The 20,977-nt window shown below is 48.5% G+C and overlaps 1 protein-coding gene and 1 non-coding gene across 2 annotated transcripts in view; both read left to right on the top strand.

The window, feature by feature from the left end:
- Nucleotides 1-1,437: 1,437 nt before the first annotated feature.
- Nucleotides 1,438-20,977, top strand: part of LOC144175240 (ATP-binding cassette sub-family A member 2-like) — a 44,682-nt gene continuing 25,142 nt past the window's right edge. The window contains exons 1-4 of the mRNA XM_077704341.1: nt 1,438-1,664; nt 6,595-6,791; nt 7,570-7,888; nt 13,634-13,787. Coding sequence (XP_077560467.1) covers nt 1,497-1,664; nt 6,595-6,791; nt 7,570-7,888; nt 13,634-13,787 — 838 coding nt within the window. The 5' untranslated portion in view covers nt 1,438-1,496. The remainder of the gene's footprint in view (nt 1,665-6,594; nt 6,792-7,569; nt 7,889-13,633; nt 13,788-20,977) is intronic.
- Nucleotides 17,154-17,226, top strand: Trnat-ggu (transfer RNA threonine (anticodon GGU)). The gene has a single exon. It is a non-coding gene; the product is annotated as a tRNA-Thr (tRNA).

Consider the following 20,977-nt stretch of genomic DNA (forward strand, 5'->3'; position numbering starts at 1 on the left):
CTTTACTTGATTCTTGATTCTTTGATCTTGGTTTGTTGATCTTGTTCTTCATGATTTGTTCGTCACCTGACTTGACCGGGTATATAGATCTGTTACGCCTGATGGTTTGTGATTATGTGTTGTTGGTGTTCTGCTTGATTTCCTTGTGTTGTTATGGTGTAAGAAGTGTGGAACCAATGGCTCGTGCATCGGAGCAACACTGGCGTGCACCTGTGGAACCAGCTTAGCTGTGGTTTGATTAGGGACGCTGCGCCGGAGTCGCTTGATAAATATACATGTGTCATAATGCGTATACCATGTGTGTGCAATTGAAGCAGCAGTAAGCATGATAATGAAGCTAATCCTAGACAACCAGGAAAGCTAAGAATGACCAGTTGAACCTAGCTCACGGAACGTATATCCTGGCATAGCCGAACTAAGCCACTGCTAATTTTTTATACGCGCAACTCTAGCCATCAAACAATGTTTGACGGTTATATTTGGCAGCAATGTGTCCAAGGGCGACACACATGAGCGTAAAAGGGCGCGTCTGCGCACGCGTCTCCCGCTTCAGGAACCGGTTTGGCGGTGGGAAGAGCCCCGGAGCGGCCGCTCTGGCGCGCATTCAACACACTTAACAAAAAAGCTCGTAAAAGGGTAGTAACGGCTGTATCTACTAACTCCTTACGGAGTTTACTAACCCCCAGAACGGTACGTAGGTCCTACCACTAAGTGTGGAACCGTTACTAGTCTAGGCCGGGCACTTAGTAACTGCTGCTGGTTTGATACTAACATTAATTGAAGTAGCAAATTCTATGAATTATTGAACATAATAACTACAGCTCTTTTTCCCCACCAAATCACGATTAAAAAGTTTTCGCAAATCCATATGCTGTCCTGTATATGCTCACCTTAAAATGCATAATTCTAAACTTATCGCTAAAATATTTGATTTTTACGACAAGCCCACCGACTCTCTCAGGGGACGTTCCACTGCTCGCTATAAAAGCACGAAATTCCTAAGGTAACTAAGTAATACTCGCTCTCCTCGTGCATCCCGTTGGCTTTCTTGCTCAGTTCAGTTGTAGATTGTCCACGTGTGATATGCGCGTGATGAATGTGTCTGCCGCGCTGCGCACTCAGCAAATCCACATCGTTACGGGTAGCTTTTTACTACGTCATGCATGACCAGTTAGTAAAAGCAACTAAGTACCTAGTCAATACTGGGACAAGTAACTGGTTAGTGTTCTGTTAGTAAGTGCGCCGACCTTTTTTTTTTAAGAATGAACCTGCTACTAAATCTCTAGCCGCGCCGCGTTGGAAACCAGATCACTCTAATGCACCTGTGCCTGCCACTTGAGGTGAGACTCTGGGAACGGCTGCGACGGATCGCTGACGGCGCTTCCTCCGGTGTTGTCGCAGACGCCTCCTTGGTTAAGGCTATCTCGAGCGCGACGGGCAGCGAGGCGAGCCTGCTTGATCGCGCGCGGGCCATCGTGACCAAGCGCGCCATCTACATGTGGCGCCAGAAGAAGATGCCCCTGTTCAGCTGGCTCCTGCCTCCCTTGCTGCTCACGCTGCTCTTCAGTCTCGAGAATCTCGGCTTGAGCGGAATCGCGAGGGCGGTGGAGCACGAGGGCGACGCGGTCACCTACACCTTTCCTGACCTCATTGGATTCGCTGAGGTGGGCATCGCCGCGCGAACGAACGCCAACGCTTATTCGGGTTTCTGTGGCGGGAGAGTTGCGGCACATTTTAAAGGGCGTCTTGGGGCCGTATTCTCGACTTAATGAACTATCCATGAATTCAGCATTTCTTTTAAATGCAGAGCATTTCTTTAACTCACGATGTCACCCGTTCTAGGCGTCCGTAGTAGTCCGCATCGCTCGCCCCCTACACTATATAAAAAAATAATACTTACCGGCGCCTGGTTTCGATCCCACGACCCTGCGGGCGGAACGCAAGGTACATGGTGCTCTACCCACAGCGCCACAAAGCCGACACAGAATGGAAGGCTACGAACGCGCCTTATATCCTTGACTCATTCAAACTACGTCAAGTAGCTGCTGATACAACGCATTCACTACCTGTGGGCGGAACGCGAGGTACATGGTGCTCTTCCCACTGCGCCACAAAACCGACACAGAATGAAAGGCTACGAACGCGCCTTATATCCTTGACTCATTCAAACTACGTCAAGAAGCTGCTGATACAACGCATTCACTACCTCCAACTCCCCAAACACTAAACGTTAGCGCAATACACCCACCCCCTATGCGACGCATTTACTCGAGTCCCCCTCGCGGGGAGATGGGCCCTTTTTGCGCAGGCAAAACGCAAGCAATCAGTGACGCGTGCACGTATAGCTCTGATTAATGTCACTAGATGAGGGTACAGAGTATCGGCACTCTTTTCTCCTATTGCTCCGTGCCGTCGCCGTGATCACTGGTCAGTTCGCATCCCATGATACTTATTTACTCTGTGATGGTTCATTGGCGCCTCCATTTTGTTGTTAATGGGTTTCCAGTCGGTCAACTGTGGTAGCCTTTAGCTTGTCCTTTTTCTTCTGCGGCTGCGTGCGACTGACGTTGTTCTGAAAGCGAATCAAAGATAACACGTGTAACAGCCAGTGGGTCCGTAGATGCCGTTTTGCTGCCTCTTCGGTAATGGTGCTAACAAACGACCCGGTCGCAGGTAGCGGCGAGGCAGTAGATGAGGCAATCTCGCAGCACTGATAAACACCAAAGTGACCACCGTTGCTGACTTACGTGCTTGAGTGGCGATACTCTCATACCTTACCTAGTGACACGTTAGCTCTGATGATATGCAGCACAATTTGACGCTTAGCTTACAAAAATCCCAACCAAACTCTCAGATATTGCACGTAAACAAATGTTACGTATTGTAAAAGTTAAGACGGCAGCTCAGGCTGGCAAGAAAATCTTTTTTTTATTTAATCGGCGGTAACACCACAAAGCGATCAAGTAACTTTGATTCAAAAGCGAGCGAAAGGCGCGCGTTAGGCTAAATAACATCAATCTTTTTGGCTCTATGTATCTATTTCTTTTGTTATCTCGCTTTTAGTAACATGGTTGCACTCTGCTTCAATGTTGTTGCGTTATCACCTTCCCGGCCGTCACCGCTGCCACGCTATCGTCTGCTGCAATGTTTCAAGTTTATGGCTTGACGACAGAAAAAAGCGTCCGCGAACATCGGTCGTATGACGCGGTAAGGACCGCGAAATGCTACGCCTGATAACGGCAGAGCTTACTGATGTCACCGATTCATCCATTCGTCAAGCTCGAACTAAATCAGCGCCGTAAGGAACTAAAAAAGTCAGGTTTCTTTGTTTGTTTTTCTCTAATTCCTTTATGTGTGTCTTGTCTTCGTCGAAGTACGTTTTGTTTCTTTTCGTCGGCTACAAATTTCGCGGTGCCATATTACCCGCTCAGTCATATACGTCCTTCGACTGCGGCATGAGCAACGTCAGGTGCGATCACGCATTGCCTGCTGTTTCACTGAACACGGCTACCACAGAAACGGGAGGATTTCGGCTTCCTTGTAGCTCGTAAACGTGTGAATGTATAGTGAAGAAAGCAAATCCCAAAAACCGCTTAAGAATTTAGTTGTCATGCCAAGCCCAAGCCAAAAAGGATGTCTTCCCATGAACCCCCACGACGACATGGCTTACGAGGCGCAGTTTCCGCTCTAGTATACTTACTAAGAAACTCTATGGCTGAAGGTGCCAATGTGTGACGTATACGTTCCCACCAAGTTTTTACAATAGGTCACGTCTTCTCAGCCGATTACAGTAAGGCCGTTACCTACAAGCCATATTTTTGTTTAATAGCAGAGACAGGCCTACGTTGTCATGTCTGCTACATTCCGCGCAGTTTTTTAATACCGGCGAAGAATTATACGCTTTCAGTAGAGGGAAATAAGGCGAAGTTTAGAACCAATGCCATTAAAAGTCATTCCGGAGCACGTGACCAAAACTGAAAGCCAATCCGACAAAGCTTCCGGTGAACTCACGGATAACTCACGATGTCGAGAATAACGCCCTTGATCCCAATTGAGAATGCCAATAACAAAGCGTCCGTAGTTTCTGCAAACGTGGCTACATTAGCCAGACATAATGCCCTCAGCCCACCTAGTCTGGATCCAACTATGATGGCCGATTGATGTGCTGACCTAAATCCTTCAAGGCATTGTGAAATTGGTTTCTGCCTTTTATATTGCCATTTTAAACGAGAGCCTCAAGTGCCCCATTTTGCGAAAAAGTGCTGTTGTTGTAGTAGTTGCTGTTCTGCACAGTAGCTGGCCTGTGCTCTTGATATTTCTGCACGTCGACAGCGCACAACAAAAGTGGTTGCCGTTGTTATTCCTTTTATCGTTGCACATAACGCACTTGGGGACGACCCGGGATCGGGAACTTTAAATGGTAATGTGCCCGCTTTACTACCGAATTACTATTAATCGAAATCGTCAAAATCGTAAAACAGTGTGTGCCGCGTGTCCTTGAAGATTATGGCACGTGAGTATAACAGGTGCACACCAGTCGCGGAGAACCTTCATTCTAGGAACGCTGTGGCGTCTGCCAGTCTGCTTTCCGACGACATTAGCGTACGGTGGCGAAGTAAGACTTAAAACAGTGTGCCACGAGCCCTTTGAAGATGATGGCACGTGAGTATAAGAGGTGCACACCACTCGCGGAGAACCTTCATTCTAGGAACACTGTGGCGTGTGCCAGTCGGCTCGACATAATTTGCATAAGGTGGCGAAGAAAGACGTAAAACAGTGTGCCGCGTGTCCTTTGAGGATGATAGCACGTGAGTATAACAGGTGCACACCAGTCGCGGAGAACCTTCATTCTAGGAACGCTGTGGTGTGTGCCAGTCTGCTTCCCGACAACGTTAGCGTATGGTGGCGAAGACGTAAAACAGTGTGCCGCGTGTCCTTTGAAGGTGATGGCACGTAAGTATAACAGGTGCACACCAGTCGCGGAGAACCTTCATTCTAGGAACGCTGTGGCGTGTGCCAGTCCGCTTGCCGACGACATTTCCGTAAGGTGGCATGAAAGACGTAAAACTGTGTGCCACGTGTCCTTAGCGTAGTCGTGTAACTTCTTTCTGGCCAATTGGACTTTTCGAATTTGGAATTTTTTGGAATTTTTGAAATTGGAATTGGAATTTTTGGAGCCTCGCGTGAAGTAACCATGTTTCATACCTCGTTATTTTTAATTTTTGTACTGGTTTTTCTTTGTTGTTTTTTTTTGTTTCTATGTACTCGTACGAGAACATCGATGAGTTGGCGATTCTTCACATTATAAATGTCTGTTCTTTCAAAATAATATTCTGTTGCTAGTAGCGCACCGTCCCGTGTTTTCTACGTGTCGTCGTTTTTCGCGCTTATTCCCAAAATTATACAGGGCCCTCTAGGCGTCACCCAGGGAATGTATGAACGCCTTGTCAAGTCCTGTCACCCCTAGCGCACAAGCATTTTGCCGTAGTCTAAAGTTGCCGCTCCGCAGCTCGACAGGAGAGGTGCTTGTGCGTGCGGCCGTTACCCAGTCGCTTCCGCGCTTGCAACAATTCGAGGAAATGTTCGTCGGGGGCTGAAAATTCTCCGGAAAGTTCTATTTGTATGAGGCATTGAGGGCACAGTGAAATTCTTCTCGATTGTGGCAGCGCACTTATCGTCATGCCAGTTTTGTCTGTTGTCAGAGCACTTTTTGTAAAACATAGATTTCTGTGTCATGGCACGCGTGAGGTACAGGAAATCATTGCAAGGCACACAGAATCGCACAAGAAATTGTAGGGGAAGGGGAAAGAGCTGCGTCAGAGGAGGTACCGACGGAGGCGAACTGGAGTCTCCTGGGGATGTCGATCGAGCGGAACGAGCTCTCCGAGGGGCGGTTCAAGTGGTGGGGGGCGCGACCGCAAAGTCCAACAGAAAGTTCAGCAGCAGGCCAACAGGAGTCTCCTTGTGATGGCAGGCGAAGGTAACGATCTTCGGAAGGTGCTGTGCAGGCGACGGTTGTGGCCGCACAGTTCAACGGAAACTTTAAGAGATCAACAGGAGTTCCGACTACGCTTTCGCCTTCATAGTCAGCACAGACGAAAACAGGCGCTGACGATCATGAACGCTTGCAACTCGCCCAATTCTCTACGTTTTCGCTTTCACATTCTTAGCAAGTTCTTAGGAAACATCTAAGACTCTTAGGAAGAATACACCATAGTTTTTGTACTATGTAAAATATGCTGTCAGGTGTCCTGTAAAACAGTACTGGGTGAGCCAGTGCAAATACGGAAAGATTTCGTAGGAAATTTCCGGGTACATATTTTAAACGTGGTTGTGCTTTTCGGGGGGCACCGACGAAGGTACCAAATGCGCATTTTACTGTACTTCGTTACTAAGTTCGTTACTGTATGTGTTACTAAGGTGTTACTGAACATCGTTCGAGCACATAGCACGCAAAACAGGACACAATTGTGGCCTCGTTACCCCTGTTGCACGGACACGACCTTTCTAAAGAATCGAACAAAAGTGCTCATCTTGGCAGCATGCGGCACGACTTGTCCGGCCTCTCTTACGCCGATCCGCACTCTTTTCCAGGGTTATCTGCAGGTCGACACGGAGAAACATTTTATCGACCGCTACTTGGATCCCTTGTTGCCTAGGCAGTACTTCGATTTACAGACGATCGAGCCGGGTCGGGACGTCGTGGAGGAACTTCTGGCCATTGCCAAGGGAACGCTCTACGCTTACGTCTTCAGAAAACACTTCGTCATCCACATGACCAAAGCGGGCGGGTACGTGCTTCTGGCTGGCGTTTCTCGCGGGCTACTTTACGTCACGTGTGGTGAGGAGGAGGAAGAGGACCCAGGGGGATTTTCGTCCACACATTTAGTGGCATTGCCTAACAGGCTAGCAATTCTTGGTCTATATGACCAGCAATCCGGAAACCTCAAGATGTTTGGCCCAGTGGTCTTTTTTTTCGGGATGTTGCTGCATCGCTCAAGGTGTTACTGTGCGTCCCACAATCAGTTACAAAACGCCAAGTCTTCCTTTTTTAACGTCTAGTCTTCCTTTTTCATCAAACAGCGCTCGTTTGTAAGTGCTCGATGCAGCGCACGCGCATATACACGCACGCACATATACGAACTCCGTAAGTCAGGAGACAACCGGGGAGTGGGGCTGTCTTTCAACGTTAACAAAAAAATTCCCGCATCTCCGCAAAGTGAATCATGACGAGTGGGCGAAGCACTGGGGATCGTTCTTGCCGTAAATCACCCGTGGAATTGCCCACTCGCGCATGTAAATGAGTGACAACGCGTGTGTGCAGTAAATACAATTCCAATCCAATCCAATCCAAGTCAATGCTCCTTGCGCACGTGCAACACTGTGTACACGGACGCCCATCCCCGGACAGAGCGAGGTCCTAAGGTGCTTCGCCCCTAAAAACTGGAATGTATCGGGCAAGCATCCTCCGTATGAAATCTCTGCATGACGCCTTCAGTTTGCGCGATCGTTGTTGGGCCGGTTTCGTAGCGAAATGAACGTGGACGGCGGCCCTGTTCTTCTGCGCAGCAACGTGCTGTGGTACAACGGGCAGATCCAGCACGTGGCGCCGCTGCTGCTGGGCCTTTACAACGACGCGCGGCTGCGCAACGTCACCCGCGTCGAGGGCGCCGCGTTCACCTTCGAGGTGAACGCGCAGCTGAGCAACGCGCACTCCTCGGCCGCAGAGGGCGACACGGAGAAGGCTGCCGAGCGCGAGCACATCAACAGCCAGAACACGTACCGCGAGCTGCTACCCAAGGTGCTGCGCGCCATCTTTCTGCCGCTCGTTTCCAGCCTCATGTGCAGCAACTTTGTGCTCTTCCCCATCTCCGAGAGGGCGCTGCAGGTGAGACCGCGTCTCTGTACGTCTGTCTGTCTGTCTGTCTAGTCAGTCAGTCAGTCAGTCTCTCAGTCAGTCAGTCTGTCTGATCAGTCTGTCAGTCTGTCAGTCACTCTGTCAGTCTGTCTGTCACTGGATTCAACCGCCCGGTGAAAGCAGCAGGTGCAAGAATGTTATAGACGATGTATATTCAGGCAGGCATGGCACATACACCTCAACAATGTTCCTGGAACCGAAGGCACATTTGAAACAAAATGTACCTGTCACAAACTCGAGCGTACGACATCAGAAGTACTGTATAGCTTTTTCATATTATTGTACAGCGCCTAATTCTTGTTACAGTCGTCCGATTCATTCAGTTCGATTCTATGCGACCCGAGAAAACACTGGAACTCTCTCGAACGAAGCGGCGGCAACGCCGCTTACTCTCCGGCTCGCCGGCAAGAAAATACTAAGATAAAAGCTTCGCCGCTCAGCTTTCACCGAAGCTTCGAGTTCTTTCGAGGAGCTTTGCCAGTGCTAAGGCGCGCCGATGATTCCTGGAAGGGAGAAAGAGGGAAGTTCGCTCGACGGCGGCAGGCGCGTTGTGGGTTGTGCCCTCTCTCTCTGCGCCGGCACAGTTATAAAAAGAGGAGCCGCGCTGAAGCAAATCAGCTACGTTTGGACGTCGTGATGTGACAACGGCACCTGTAAGTTTGAGCCCCACACCATCGGCGACCCGCGCCCTGGAAGACACCAACGTACTCCCGGGTCTCGAATCACCGTGATCGTCTGGGACGGCCTGGCCTACGACGAAGCCACGCTTCACAGGCAGCCGAATCGTCTCCGACAGCGGTGCATCGTCCGGCCCGGTCGGTGAATATTTGGGACTCTGTCTCTCATATGCATCGAATTGTTCGTTTTCCTTTTAGTTAACTGCTCTACTTCGTAATATCTATTTGTTAACGCTCCTGATTGTATCATTTTGTCTAATTTTGAACTATTTCTCGCATTTATATTCATTCTAAGTTAACTTTCGCTTACGCTCATGTCCTCGTGCTTGTACCGCGTATTGCCTGTTCAAATATAAGTCTCTGTTGTTGTTCGTTCAAGGCTGTGACTCATTCTTACCGCTCTGGTCGGCGAAAGCCGCACATCAGACGGCCACCCCCTTCGTCACCTGTGCCCTGTGGATTCGGTGGGGTTGTTTGCTCGCTTGAGTCGACTCCCCATATCAGTGCACCCAATTAAGGGAAAGGTGACAGTACCTGCTGCGCAACCGGTAATGAAGCGTTCTTTTGATTAGAAATGCAAGTTAATTTTGTTTTTACAATACCAAGTGGAAAAACTACGTGGTATCGAACAATGTGAAGAGAGGTAAGATAAAAGTAACCACTACGAAAAAATCTGCACGTGCTGTTCCACGCACAACAAAAAGCGAAAGATAAAGTTAAGCACGCACTGTCCGTGTTCTCACAGGCGGCGCGCGAACAGTCGAACGCGGGAAATTTGAGCCAACCTGCAGTGCATTCATCACTATAAGAGCAAAAGGGGAGGAGAATAGCGTGAGGGGTGAAAGGGAGGGGAGAGGCTGTTACGATGCAGGGGCGACAGAACATAGTTTCGTACTAATATATACTAGAGGGAAATCTGTCGCTGCAGTCGCGGGCCGCCATGGGCGGCGCCATTGCCGCTAGCGACGTTCCTCGCCTACTTGGCTTAGCTATAGCCATACGGCTTCTTTTTTGTCTCGAAGCCAAAATCAACAAAAAAGGGCAACATTTTTTCTTGTTCATCGTGCATGAAGCTTCCACATAATCACTGACAAATTAATCTTTTTGGAGGTTCAATTTTATAATGACAAAACAAATTTCATGAACCTTGTGCAGTAATATTGTTGCTTTTTTGCAGCCAGAGCCAACTTTTCAGCCTGTTCATGAGCCATGCCAAGGACAAGTGAAACGTACCTGCCCGGTCATGTTATAGTGAACTAGAATACCCATGTATTCTAGTTCACTATAGTCATGTGCCCGGTACACGACGGAACACTCCCTGAAACGCGGCTCCTCTAGACAGTGGCGCCGGATTTCCCTCTAGTATATATTAGTATGAAACTCTATGCGACAGAACATTGCATTTAATTTTGCCAGCTGTACGATTCTGCCTATTAATATACGTCCCAAGTACGACTAGAAAGTTTTACCCGTCATACGTACCAAACAAGCACCGCGGCCCTGCAGTGCACGCGACGTTCGTGCCGTGCCGTGCCGTGCTATGTGGCGCTGCGTCACGTGAGCAACACCCAGCAACAGCGCTTGTCTAAATTATCTTGCGAAGCTTTGGTCTCATTGGCTTCATCGGTGACAGTTCTGTTGACCGAGTGATGCGACGGAACTCGGAACTTAACACCTTCACAGCTAAAACTCGATCTAACGAAACCCGATCTTACGAAATTCCCGATTTGACAAACAAATTCGCAATTCCCCGCAGGTGCCTATACGGTTCAATTTTATGAACTTGAACTAACAAAACAGATTCAGCGCCATTCCCGATTTAACGAAGTATTTTGAGAAATAGACAGATTAAAAATGGAAATTTCGAATGTATTTCGTCAGAACTTCACGAATATTATTGCAACAGGTCAGAAAAAAAAAACGAGGCATCTAGTTTCGTTTTTAAGGAGCTTTACTCTTGAAGGGAAAGGATGACATTATCCACCCACTTCGTCTGAAATTGCGTCGAAGAAGCTGTAGGAAGTTCTCTTTACGTGGTTCAAAGATATGAGAGCCAACAAAGTTCCGCTCAGTACCCGCCGTGGTGGCTCAGTGGCTAAGGCGTTGTGCTGCTGAGCACGAGGTCGCGGATTCGATTCCCGGCCGCAGCGGCAGCTTTCTGATGGAGCGAAAAGCAAAAACGCCCGTGTGTACGAGATTTCAGCACACGTTAAAGATCCCCAGGTGGTCAAAATTACTCTGGAGCACTCCACTACGGCGCGCCTCATTGCCTGGTTGCGTCGGTGCGTTAAACCCCACAATCAATCAATCCATCAACGTTACGCTCACACGAGAAGTGGTACCACAACAGAGAGCGCTGTATTTCGCGCGACTGCTGTGGTGCGACGACTTTAGGGCAAGCCACGAATGGCTTATCGTTTTCATTGCGGGCTTTTTGCGCATAGATTAATTATCGGCAGGCGAGCACCACGGCAGCCGCAATTACGATGTCATGACAGCTGCTGGGATGTGATTCCCTTTAGACATCGAATTTAGGGAATCAACTGCTTGTAAAATGACAGTCCCGATTTTACGAAGGTTTCGATTAAACGAAATATTTCGCGGTTCTCGGTGACTTTGTTAGATCTGGTTTTAACTGTATTAGCGTTCTTATCTGTTAGACATATGGCTTAGCTGAGTAGGTAAAGCGTTTTTTCAAGCACAAGGGCGAGCACATGGGCGGCGGCCGTATTTCTGATGATGACGGAGGATGTAAACCCCATCTTGTCGTGATTTTGCGAACGTTAGACTCCAGGGGGTACAAATTAATCCGTAGTCCTTCACTATACAGCGCGCCTCATAACCCAGGAGCGGCTTCAGCCCGTAACATCCGCCGAAATTTAATAAAGGGCTTTGAGATGCCGTTACCACCGCTGTTTTCTATGCACGTGGGTGTGAACAAAGCTTCTGCACGGATTGGAATAACAAACCACGAAGGTTGTTCATTTCGACTGCGCTGATTCGTTACGACGACTAAAAAGAACAGAGGGGGCATTCGCAAGACGAGCGAAAACTATCAACTTTTTACTCACAAAATAGACTGTTCTCTGTAGGTAGACTAACATACGTGTCATTTGCTATGCCACGCCAAGAAGCTTCCAAGCAATTTAAGTAAGATTTAATCGATCCTGAGTAATTTGATTCAAAGCACCCAAATTTTAGTTTTTCTTGCTTTCAATTCGCTAAGCCTGATGGAAGTGCTTAAAAGCGCTTTCAAACATTTACGTGGACGGTGAGGTAGCGAAGGCCTCGAACGACGCTGTTTACGAGACTTGTCTACGATCAAATTTGTATCCAGTGCCTCATCATCCCAAACCTGCCCAGTGCTTGCTTGTCTGAGTTTGGACTTCGACTCGTTGAACTTTGACTTTTAACCCCCCCCCCCCCCCCCCATCGCAGCGGCTTTAACTTTGACCCTTGCCGTTTGATTTCGCACGAAGACAGCTTCGCGTCTACGCCGTGGCTAGACGGGGGGCATGCATGTTTTTCAACACGAAGGTGTTTTATTCCGGGATACACCAAGGATTCACTGACGTCATATCCGTCAGGGAAATGACGCCAGTACAACAAAGCAAGCGAGCTGTAAAGGGTGCACCTCTGCACACAGGTTCGTCATTCGGGGAAGCAACCTTTAGTACTAAGGAATACGTTATACTCAGGGTTGTTCATTTTCGGGTTTTATATTTCAACACGCAATTGTTTTTATGCCGGAATACACCAAGATTTAACTGACGTCATATCCGTCATGGACATGACGCCAGTAGACCTTTGCCGAAGGGACCCGGCAGCAGGACGTCGCTCGCCAAGCACACCCACAATACAGCCGTCGACCCGCAAATCATGCTAAGCTGCAGATTTCCTGTTTTGCCGATTCTTGTGACAGAAGAATCAACCACAGTTTTTGTCTCATTTTGCAAGTCCGTGCACCCCTCCCCGAATTCAAACTGCTTAGTCCGTGTCGGAATGGCGAAATTGGATAAACGTCGGCTTCATAACGCGAGAGACCCAGGTTCGATTTCGACCTCGGTAAGCAATTTTTGTTCCACTTCACCAGCGATCAACATGATCATCACAGAAAGTTAGCATTCCTGCAGTGCGTTTCCGACGCAACATACGCCTAAGAGCGGCACAGAAAGCTTCGCTTCAAAATAAAAGTATGCGTATCTCCGCGACGTTTTTGAAACAGTATGACGGAAATGTCTAAAATCGCGACCCAGAAACCGCCACACTGCGAATTTAATTCCCTTGGGAATTCGCAGCCGTGGCTCCCCGATTTATTAAGTGCAGAGCACTTTAGGGGCTCGCCTCGCCGTCGTAGCTCGCTCGCTGGACCCAGGTAGAGCCGCACGGGCGTTCCGTCGTAGCGGCTGTCGTCGCGGCGTAACCCAGAGGCTTCGAAAGTAGCCATAGGAGTTCGAAACTCTTGAACCGCTGGCGCTTGTCATACATCCCGCCGTTGTTTAGCGCACAGAAAACTGCAGGTACATATAAGTAATTAACCGGCAGCGCCCGCGTTCAGTTAGTTAGGAACGCTCGTTGGGTTGGTTTTTACGATAAGCGAAAAAAGTGGCAGTGCAACGATGGCACGTGTGAGAGGAAAAGCAAGCACAAAAAGAACAGAACTCCCCCTGGCGCAGTTTCAGGCAGGGGGCGCGCGAGCACTGCGAAGGCGGGAAATTTGAAATGCGTTGGGCGGTAGCAGTGAGCGGATAACGGCGCTACAGCTCATTATGGCGAATTGCTGGTCTACACTTCCGAGAAACTTTCAGATTGAGTGGAACGGCTTTAATTTTTTCCTATTTTCACTGTTGCGACCAATCGCCAAATGCCAAGCGGCGTTCACGAGAGATGATCGACGGTTCTGAGGATTTGGAAATTTGCCACAGAACGAGAATAGATCGTTTTGCCGCATGAGCAGCGCCGGAGCTGCGAATTCGCAGGCGAAATTCGCACCATGTAGAACGGGCTTTATAGGTTCGACCGACACCTCCGTTCGCAGGTGAAACATCTGCAGTTCCTGACTGGTCTCTCGCCTCTGCTCTACTGGGCGTTGAATTACGCCTTCGACTTCGCCTTCTACATGGGCACTGCGCTCCTGGTGCTCCCACCACTGGCGATTTCACAGTCGGCCACACTGACCTCTACCGATATGGGTATGCGTCGTTCACTCCTCCCTCTACCGCCTCCCTTCCTAGAAAAGGCGCATCGTATTGTTTTTTTGTGTCTTCGCAAACTTTTCAGGAACTGTCAAACATTACAGCCTTGCTCAGTATTTGCGAAGTGAACCTCAGTCGACTCCCATGTAAGCCAGTTCTTTTAAATATGCGCTAATTCTTATGACGTTAAAGGGACCGTGCAGCACTTTCGATAGGCGCTTTCACTCTTTCCTTCGCGTCTGGAACCACTGCGAAAGCTATATATATATATATATATATATATATATATATATATATATATATATATATATATATAGCGAATCAGAATAGGAAATGAGGGGCTCGTTGAAAATAACACAGAAATAAGGGTTGGCAGTCGAGAAAACCTCGGAAAGCAAAGGGGAGGATGTGGTAGATCATTGAAACAGATTAAGAATTTGGAAAGAACGAAAGAAAGTGAAGAAAAAATGCCCGCCAGGTGGGATCCGAACCCACGACCTCCAGAATACCGGTCTGGTGCGATAACCACTACGCTACCGGCGGGGCGATTTTCCCATTCACTTTCTGGGGTATTTATGTTAGGTATGTTTGTTTCCTGTGCTTGGGGGTGGTAGCCAGCGCCATTCGGACTAATCGGGGTGAAGGGGACCTTCTTTTTAACCCCCGGGTCGTGACTCGAGTGTCTAAGACATGTCCAGAGTGGTCGACCAGCTTTGAACCCTCTTAAGCTCCCTTTGGCAACAAGACTGCCAGAACAGAGGCCCTCGCTATGCATGTAGCGAATCAGAATAGGAAATGAGGGGCTCGTTGAAAATAACACAGAAATAAGGGTTGGCAGTCGAGAAAACCTCGGAAAGCAAAGGGGAGGATGTGGTAGATCATTGAAACAGATTAAGAATTTGGAAAGAACGAAAGAAAGTAAAGAAAAAATGCCCGCCAGGTGGGATCCGAACCCACGACCTCCAGAATACCGGTCTGGTGCGATAACCACTACGCTACCGGCGGGGCGATTTTCCCATTCACTTTCTGGGGTATTTATGTTAGGTATGTTTGTTTCCTGTGCTTGGGGGTGGTAGCCAGCGCCATTCGGACTAATCGGGGTGAAGGGGACCTTCTTTTTAACCCCCGGGTCGTGACTCGAGTGTCTACGACATGTCCAGAGTGGTCGACCAGCTTTGAACCCTCTTAAGCTCCCTTTGGCAACAAGACTGCCAGAACAGAGGCCCTCGCTATGCATGTAGCGAATCAGAATAGGAAATGAGGGGCTCGTTGAAAATAACACAGAAATAAGGGTTGGCAGTCGAGAAAACCTCGGAAAGCAAAGGGGAGGATGTGGTAGATCATTGAAACAGATTAAGAATTTGGAAAGAACGAAAGAAAGTGAAGAAAAAATGCCCGCCAGGTGGGATCCGAACCCACGACCTCCAGAATACCGGTCTGGTGCGATAACCACTACGCTACCGGCGGGGCGATTTTCCCATTCACTTTCTGGGGTATTTATGTTAGGTATGTTTGTTTCCTGTGCTTGGGGGTGGTAGCCAGCGCCATTCGGACTAATCGGGGTGAAGGGGACCTTCTTTTTAACCCCCGGGTCGTGACTCGAGTGTCTACGACATGTCCAGAGTGGTCGACCAGCTTTGAACCCTCTTAAGCTCCCTTTGGCAACAAGACTGCCAGAACAGAGGCCCTCGCTATGCATGTAGCGAATCAGAATAGGAAATGAGGGGCTCGTTGAAAATAACACAGAAATAAGGGTTGGCAGTCGAGAAAACCTCGGAAAGCAAAGGGGAGGATGTGGTAGATCATTGAAACAGATTAAGAATTTGGAAAGAACGAAAGAAAGTGAAGAAAAAATGCCCGCCAGGTGGGATCCGAACCCACGACCTCCAGAATACCGGTCTGGTGCGATAACCACTACGCTACCGGCGGGGCGATTTTCCCATTCACTTTCTGGGGTATTTATGTTAGGTATGTTTGTTTCCTGTGCTTGGGGGTGGTAGCCAGCGCCATTCGGACTAATCGGGGTGAAGGGGACCTTCTTTTTAACCCCCGGGTCGTGACTCGAGTGTCTACGACATGTCCAGAGTGGTCGACCAGCTTTGAACCCTCTTAAGCTCCCTTTGGCAACAAGACTGCCAGAACAGAGGCCCTCGCTATGCATGTAGCGAATCAGAATAGGAAATGAGGGGCTCGTTGAAAATAACACAGAAATAAGGGTTGGCAGTCGAGAAAACCTCGGAAAGCAAAGGGGAGGATGTGGTAGATCATTGAAACAGATTAAGAATTTGGAAAGAACGAAAGAAAGTGAAGAAAAAATGCCCGCCAGGTGGGATCCGAACCCACGACCTCCAGAATACCGGTCTGGTGCGATAACCACTACGCTACCGGCGGGGCGATTTTCCCATTCACTTTCTGGGGTATTTATGTTAGGTATGTTTGTTTCCTGTGCTTGGGGGTGGTAGCCAGCGCCATTCGGACTAATCGGGGTGAAGGGGACCTTCTTTTTAACCCCCGGGTCGTGACTCGAGTGTCTACGACATGTCCAGAGTGGTCGACCAGCTTTGAACCCTCTTAAGCTCCCTTTGGCAACAAGACTGCCAGAACAGAGGCCCTCGCTATGCATGTAGCGAATCAGAATAGGAAATGAGGGGCTCGTTGAAAATAACACAGAAATAAGGGTTGGCAGTCGAGAAAACCTCGGAAAGCAAAGGGGAGGATGTGGTAGATCATTGAAACAGATTAAGAATTTGGAAAGAACGAAAGAAAGAACGAAAGAACGGGGGTTAAAAAAGAAGGTCCCCTTCACCCCGATTAGTCCGAATGGCGCTGGCTACCACCCCCAAGCACAGGAAACAAACATACCTAACATAAATACCCCAGAAAGTGAATGGGAAAATCGCCCCGCCGGTAGCGTAGTGGTTATCGCACCAGACCGGTATTCTGGAGGTCGTGGGTTCGGATCCCACCTGGCGGGCATTTTTTCTTCACTTTCTTTCGTTCTTTCCAAATTCTTAATCTGTTTCAATGATCTACCACATCCTCCCCTTTGCTTTCCGAGGTTTTCTCGACTGCCAACCCTTATTTCTGTGTTATTTTCAACGAGCCCCTCATTTCCTATTCTGATTCGCTACATGCATAGCGAGGGCCTCTGTTCTGGCAGTCTTGTTGCCAAAGGGAGCTTAAGAGGGTTCAAAGCTGGTCGACCACTCTGGACATGTCGTAGACACTCGAGTCACGACCCGGGGGTTAAAAAGAAGGTCCCCTTCACCCCGATTAGTCCGAATGGCGCTGGCTACCACCCCCAAGCACAGGAAACAAACATACCTAACATAAATACCCCAGAAAGTGAATGGGAAAATCGCCCCGCCGGTAGCGTAGTGGTTATCGCACCAGACCGGTATTCTGGAGGTCGTGGGTTCGAATCCCACCTGGCGGGCATTTTTTCTTCACTTTCTTTCGTTCTTTCCAAATTCTTAATCTGTTTCAATGATCTACCACATCCTCCCCTTTGCTTTCCGAGGTTTTCTCGACTGCCAACCCTTATTTCTGTGTTATTTTCAACGAGCCCCTCATTTCCTATTCTGATTCGCTACATGCATAGCGAGGGCCTCTGTTCTGGCAGTCTTGTTGCCAAAGGGAGCTTAAGAGGGTTCAAAGCTGGTCGACCACTCTGGACATGTCGTAGACACTCGAGTCACGACCCGGGGGTTAAAAAGAAGGTCCCCTTCACCCCGATTAGTCCGAATGGCGCTGGCTACCACCCCCAAGCACAGGAAACAAACATACCTAACATAAATACCCCAGAAAGTGAATGGGAAAATCGCCCCACCGGTAGCGTAGTGGTTATCGCACCAGACCGGTATTCTGGAGGTCGTGGGTTCGGATCCCACCTGGCGGGCATTTTTTCTTTACTTTCTTTCGTTCTTTCCAAATTCTTAATCTGTTTCAATGATCTACCACATTCTCCCCTTTGCTTTCCGAGGTTTTCTCGACTGCCAACCCTTATTTCTGTGTTATTTTCAACGAGCCCCTCATTTCCTATTCTGATTCGCTACATGCATAGCGAGGGCCTCTGTTCTGGCAGTCTTGTTGCCAAAGGGAGCTTAAGAGGGTTCAAAGCTGGTCGACCACTCTGGACATGTCGTAGACACTCGAGTCACGACCCGGGGGTTAAAAAGAAGGTCCCCTTCACCCCGATTAGTCCGAATGGCGCTGGCTACCACCCCCAAGCACAGGAAACAAACATACCTAACATAAATACCCCAGAAAGTGAATGGGAAAATCGCCCCGCCGGTAGCGTAGTGGTTATCGCACCAGACCGGTATTCTGGAGGTCGTGGGTTCGGATCCCACCTGGCGGGCATTTTTTCTTCACTTTCTTTCGTTCTTTCCAAATTCTTAATCTGTTTCAATGATCTACCACATCCTCCCCTTTGCTTTCCGAGGTTTTCTCGACTGCCAACCCTTATTTCTGTGTTATATATATATATATATATATATATATATATATATATATATATATATATATATATGACTGCCGGCATTTCTTTCTGTATTTCCTAACAAGCCCCTCATTTTCAAATCGAGCGAAAGCTTAGCGAAGGCCTCGGTTCTGGCAGCCTTGATGCCAAGGTAGCATAAGAGGGTTTCCCGCCAGTTGACCGCTCATGACAGGCTGTAGACGTTCGCGTCACGCCCCGGGGGTTGAAAAAGAAGGTCCCCTTCTCCCCGTGTAGTCTGAGTGGCGCTGGCTACCACCCTCAAGCGTCAGATACAGTTGTAGTAAATATAAATACCCCAGAAAGTGAAGCAGAACACAGTCGCCCAGATAGCCGAATTGGTAAGGCATTCGAGATCTAATCGAAAGGCGTGGGTTCGGTCCCCACTCTGGGCGCGTCTTTTTCTTTCTTTCTTTCTCACGTAATTAATAAAAATTAATAATAATGTAACGTCACTAACGGTAAAAAAATAGTCTAACCTTCCCCTATGCCTTCTTTGGCGTTGTAGACTGCCGGCATTTCTTTCTGTATTTCCTAACGAGCCCCTCATTTCCAAACCCTATTATCGTGCGAAAGCTTAGCGAGGGCCTCGGTTCTGGCAGCCTTGATGCCAAGGTAGCATAAGAGGGTTTCCCGCCAGTTGACCGCTCATGACAGGCTGTAGACGTTCGCGTCACGCCCCGGGGGGTTGAAAAAGAAGGTCCCCTTCTCCCCGTGTAGTCTGAGTGGCGCTGGCTACCACCCTCAAGCGTCAGATACAGTTGTAGTAAATATAAATACCCCAGAAAGTGAAGCAGAACACAGTCGCCCAGATAGCCGAATTGGTAAGGCATTCGAGATCTAATCGAAAGGCGTGGGTTCGGTCCCCACTCTGGGTGCGTCTTTTTCTTTCTTTCTTTCTCACGTAATTAATAAAAATTAATAATAATGTAACGTCACTAACGGTAAAAAAATAGTCTAACCTTCCCCTATGCCTTCTTTGGCGTTGTAGACTGCCGGCATTTCTTTCTGTATTTCCTAACGAGCCCCTCATTTCCAAACCCTATTATCGTGCGAAAGCTTAGCGAGGGCCTCGGTTCTGGCAGCCTTGATGCCAAGGTAGCATAAGAGGGTTTCCCGCCAGTTGACCGCTCATGACAGGCTGTAGACGTTCGCGTCACGCCCCGGGGGTTGAAAAAGAAGGTCCCCTTCTCCCCGTGTAGTCTGAGTGGCGCTGGCTACCACCCTCAAGCGTCAGATACAGTTGTAGTAAATATAAATACCCAAGAAAGTGAAGCAGAACACAGTCGCCCAGATAGCCGAATTGGTAAGGCATTCGAGATCTAATCGAAAGGCGTGGGTTCGGTCCCCACTCTGGGCGCGTCTTTTTCTTTCTTTCTTTCTCACGTAATTAATAAAAAATAATAATAATGTAACGTCACTAACGGTAAAAAAATAGTCTAACCTTCCCCTATGCCTTCTTTGGCGTTGTAGACTGCCGGCATTTCTTTCTGTATTTCCTAACGAGCCCCTCATTTCCAAACCCTATTATCGTGCGAAAGCTTAGCGAGGGCCTCGGTTCTGGCAGCCTTGATGCCAAGGTAGCATAAGAGGGTTTCCCGCCAGTTGACCGCTCATGACAGGCTGTAGACGTTCGCGTCACGCCCCGGGGGTTGAAAAAGAAAGTCCCCTTCTCCCCGTGTAGTCTGAGTGGCGCTGGCTACCACCCTCAAGCGTCAGATACAGTTGTAGTAAATATAAATACCCCAGAAAGTGAAGCAGAACACAGTCGCCCAGATAGCCGAATTGGTAAGGCATTCGAGATCTAATCGAAAGGCGTGGGTTCGGTCCCCACTCTGGGCGCGTGTTTTTCTTTCTTTCTTTCTCACGTAATTAATAAAAATTAATAATAATGTAACGTCACGAACGGTAAAAAAATAGTCTAACCTTCCCCTATGCCTTCTTTGGCGTTGTAGACTGCCGGCATTTCTTTCTATATATATACATAAAGATAGGTCAGAAGTCTACAACGCCAAATGAGGCATAAAAGTGTGGTTAGGCTCTTTTCTTTTTCACTACGGTTAATGAAGTAGACATTTTTTTTAATATACAGAAGAAAGAACGAAAGAAAAACACGCGCCCAGGGTGGGGACCGAACCCACGCCTTTCGATTACATGTCGAATGCCTTACCAATTCGGCTATCTGGGCGACTGTGTTCTCCTTCACTTTCTGGGCTATTTATATTTACTAGAATTGTATCTGACGCTTGAGGGTGGTGGCCAGCGCCACTCTGACTACAAGGTGGGAAGGGGACCTTCTTTTCAACCCCCGGGGCGTGACTCAAACGTCTACAGCCTGTCATGAGCGGGTAACTGGCGGGAAGTCCTCTTATGCTACCTAGGCATCAAGGCTGCCAGAGCCGAGACCCTCGCTAGGCTTTCGCAGAATAATATAGTAAGTAAATGAGGGGCTCGTTGAGGAAATACAGAAAGATAGATCAGCACTCTACAACGCCAAAGGAGGCATAGGGGTGTGGTTAGGCTCTTTTATTTTTCACTACGGTTATTGAAGTAAACATTTTTTTTAAATATACAGAACAAAGAAAGAAAGAAAAACACGCGCCCAGAGTGGGGACCGAACCCACGCCTTTCGATTACATGTCGAATGCCTTACCAATTCGGCTATCTGGGCGACTGTGTTCTCCTTCAC

Source organism: Haemaphysalis longicornis, unplaced genomic scaffold (assembly GCF_048455015.1).
Source record: "Haemaphysalis longicornis isolate Haplotype H1 unplaced genomic scaffold, Haemaphysalis longicornis Haplotype H1 scaffold_3, whole genome shotgun sequence".
NCBI classification, from domain to species: Eukaryota; Metazoa; Arthropoda; class Arachnida; order Ixodida; family Ixodidae; genus Haemaphysalis; species Haemaphysalis longicornis.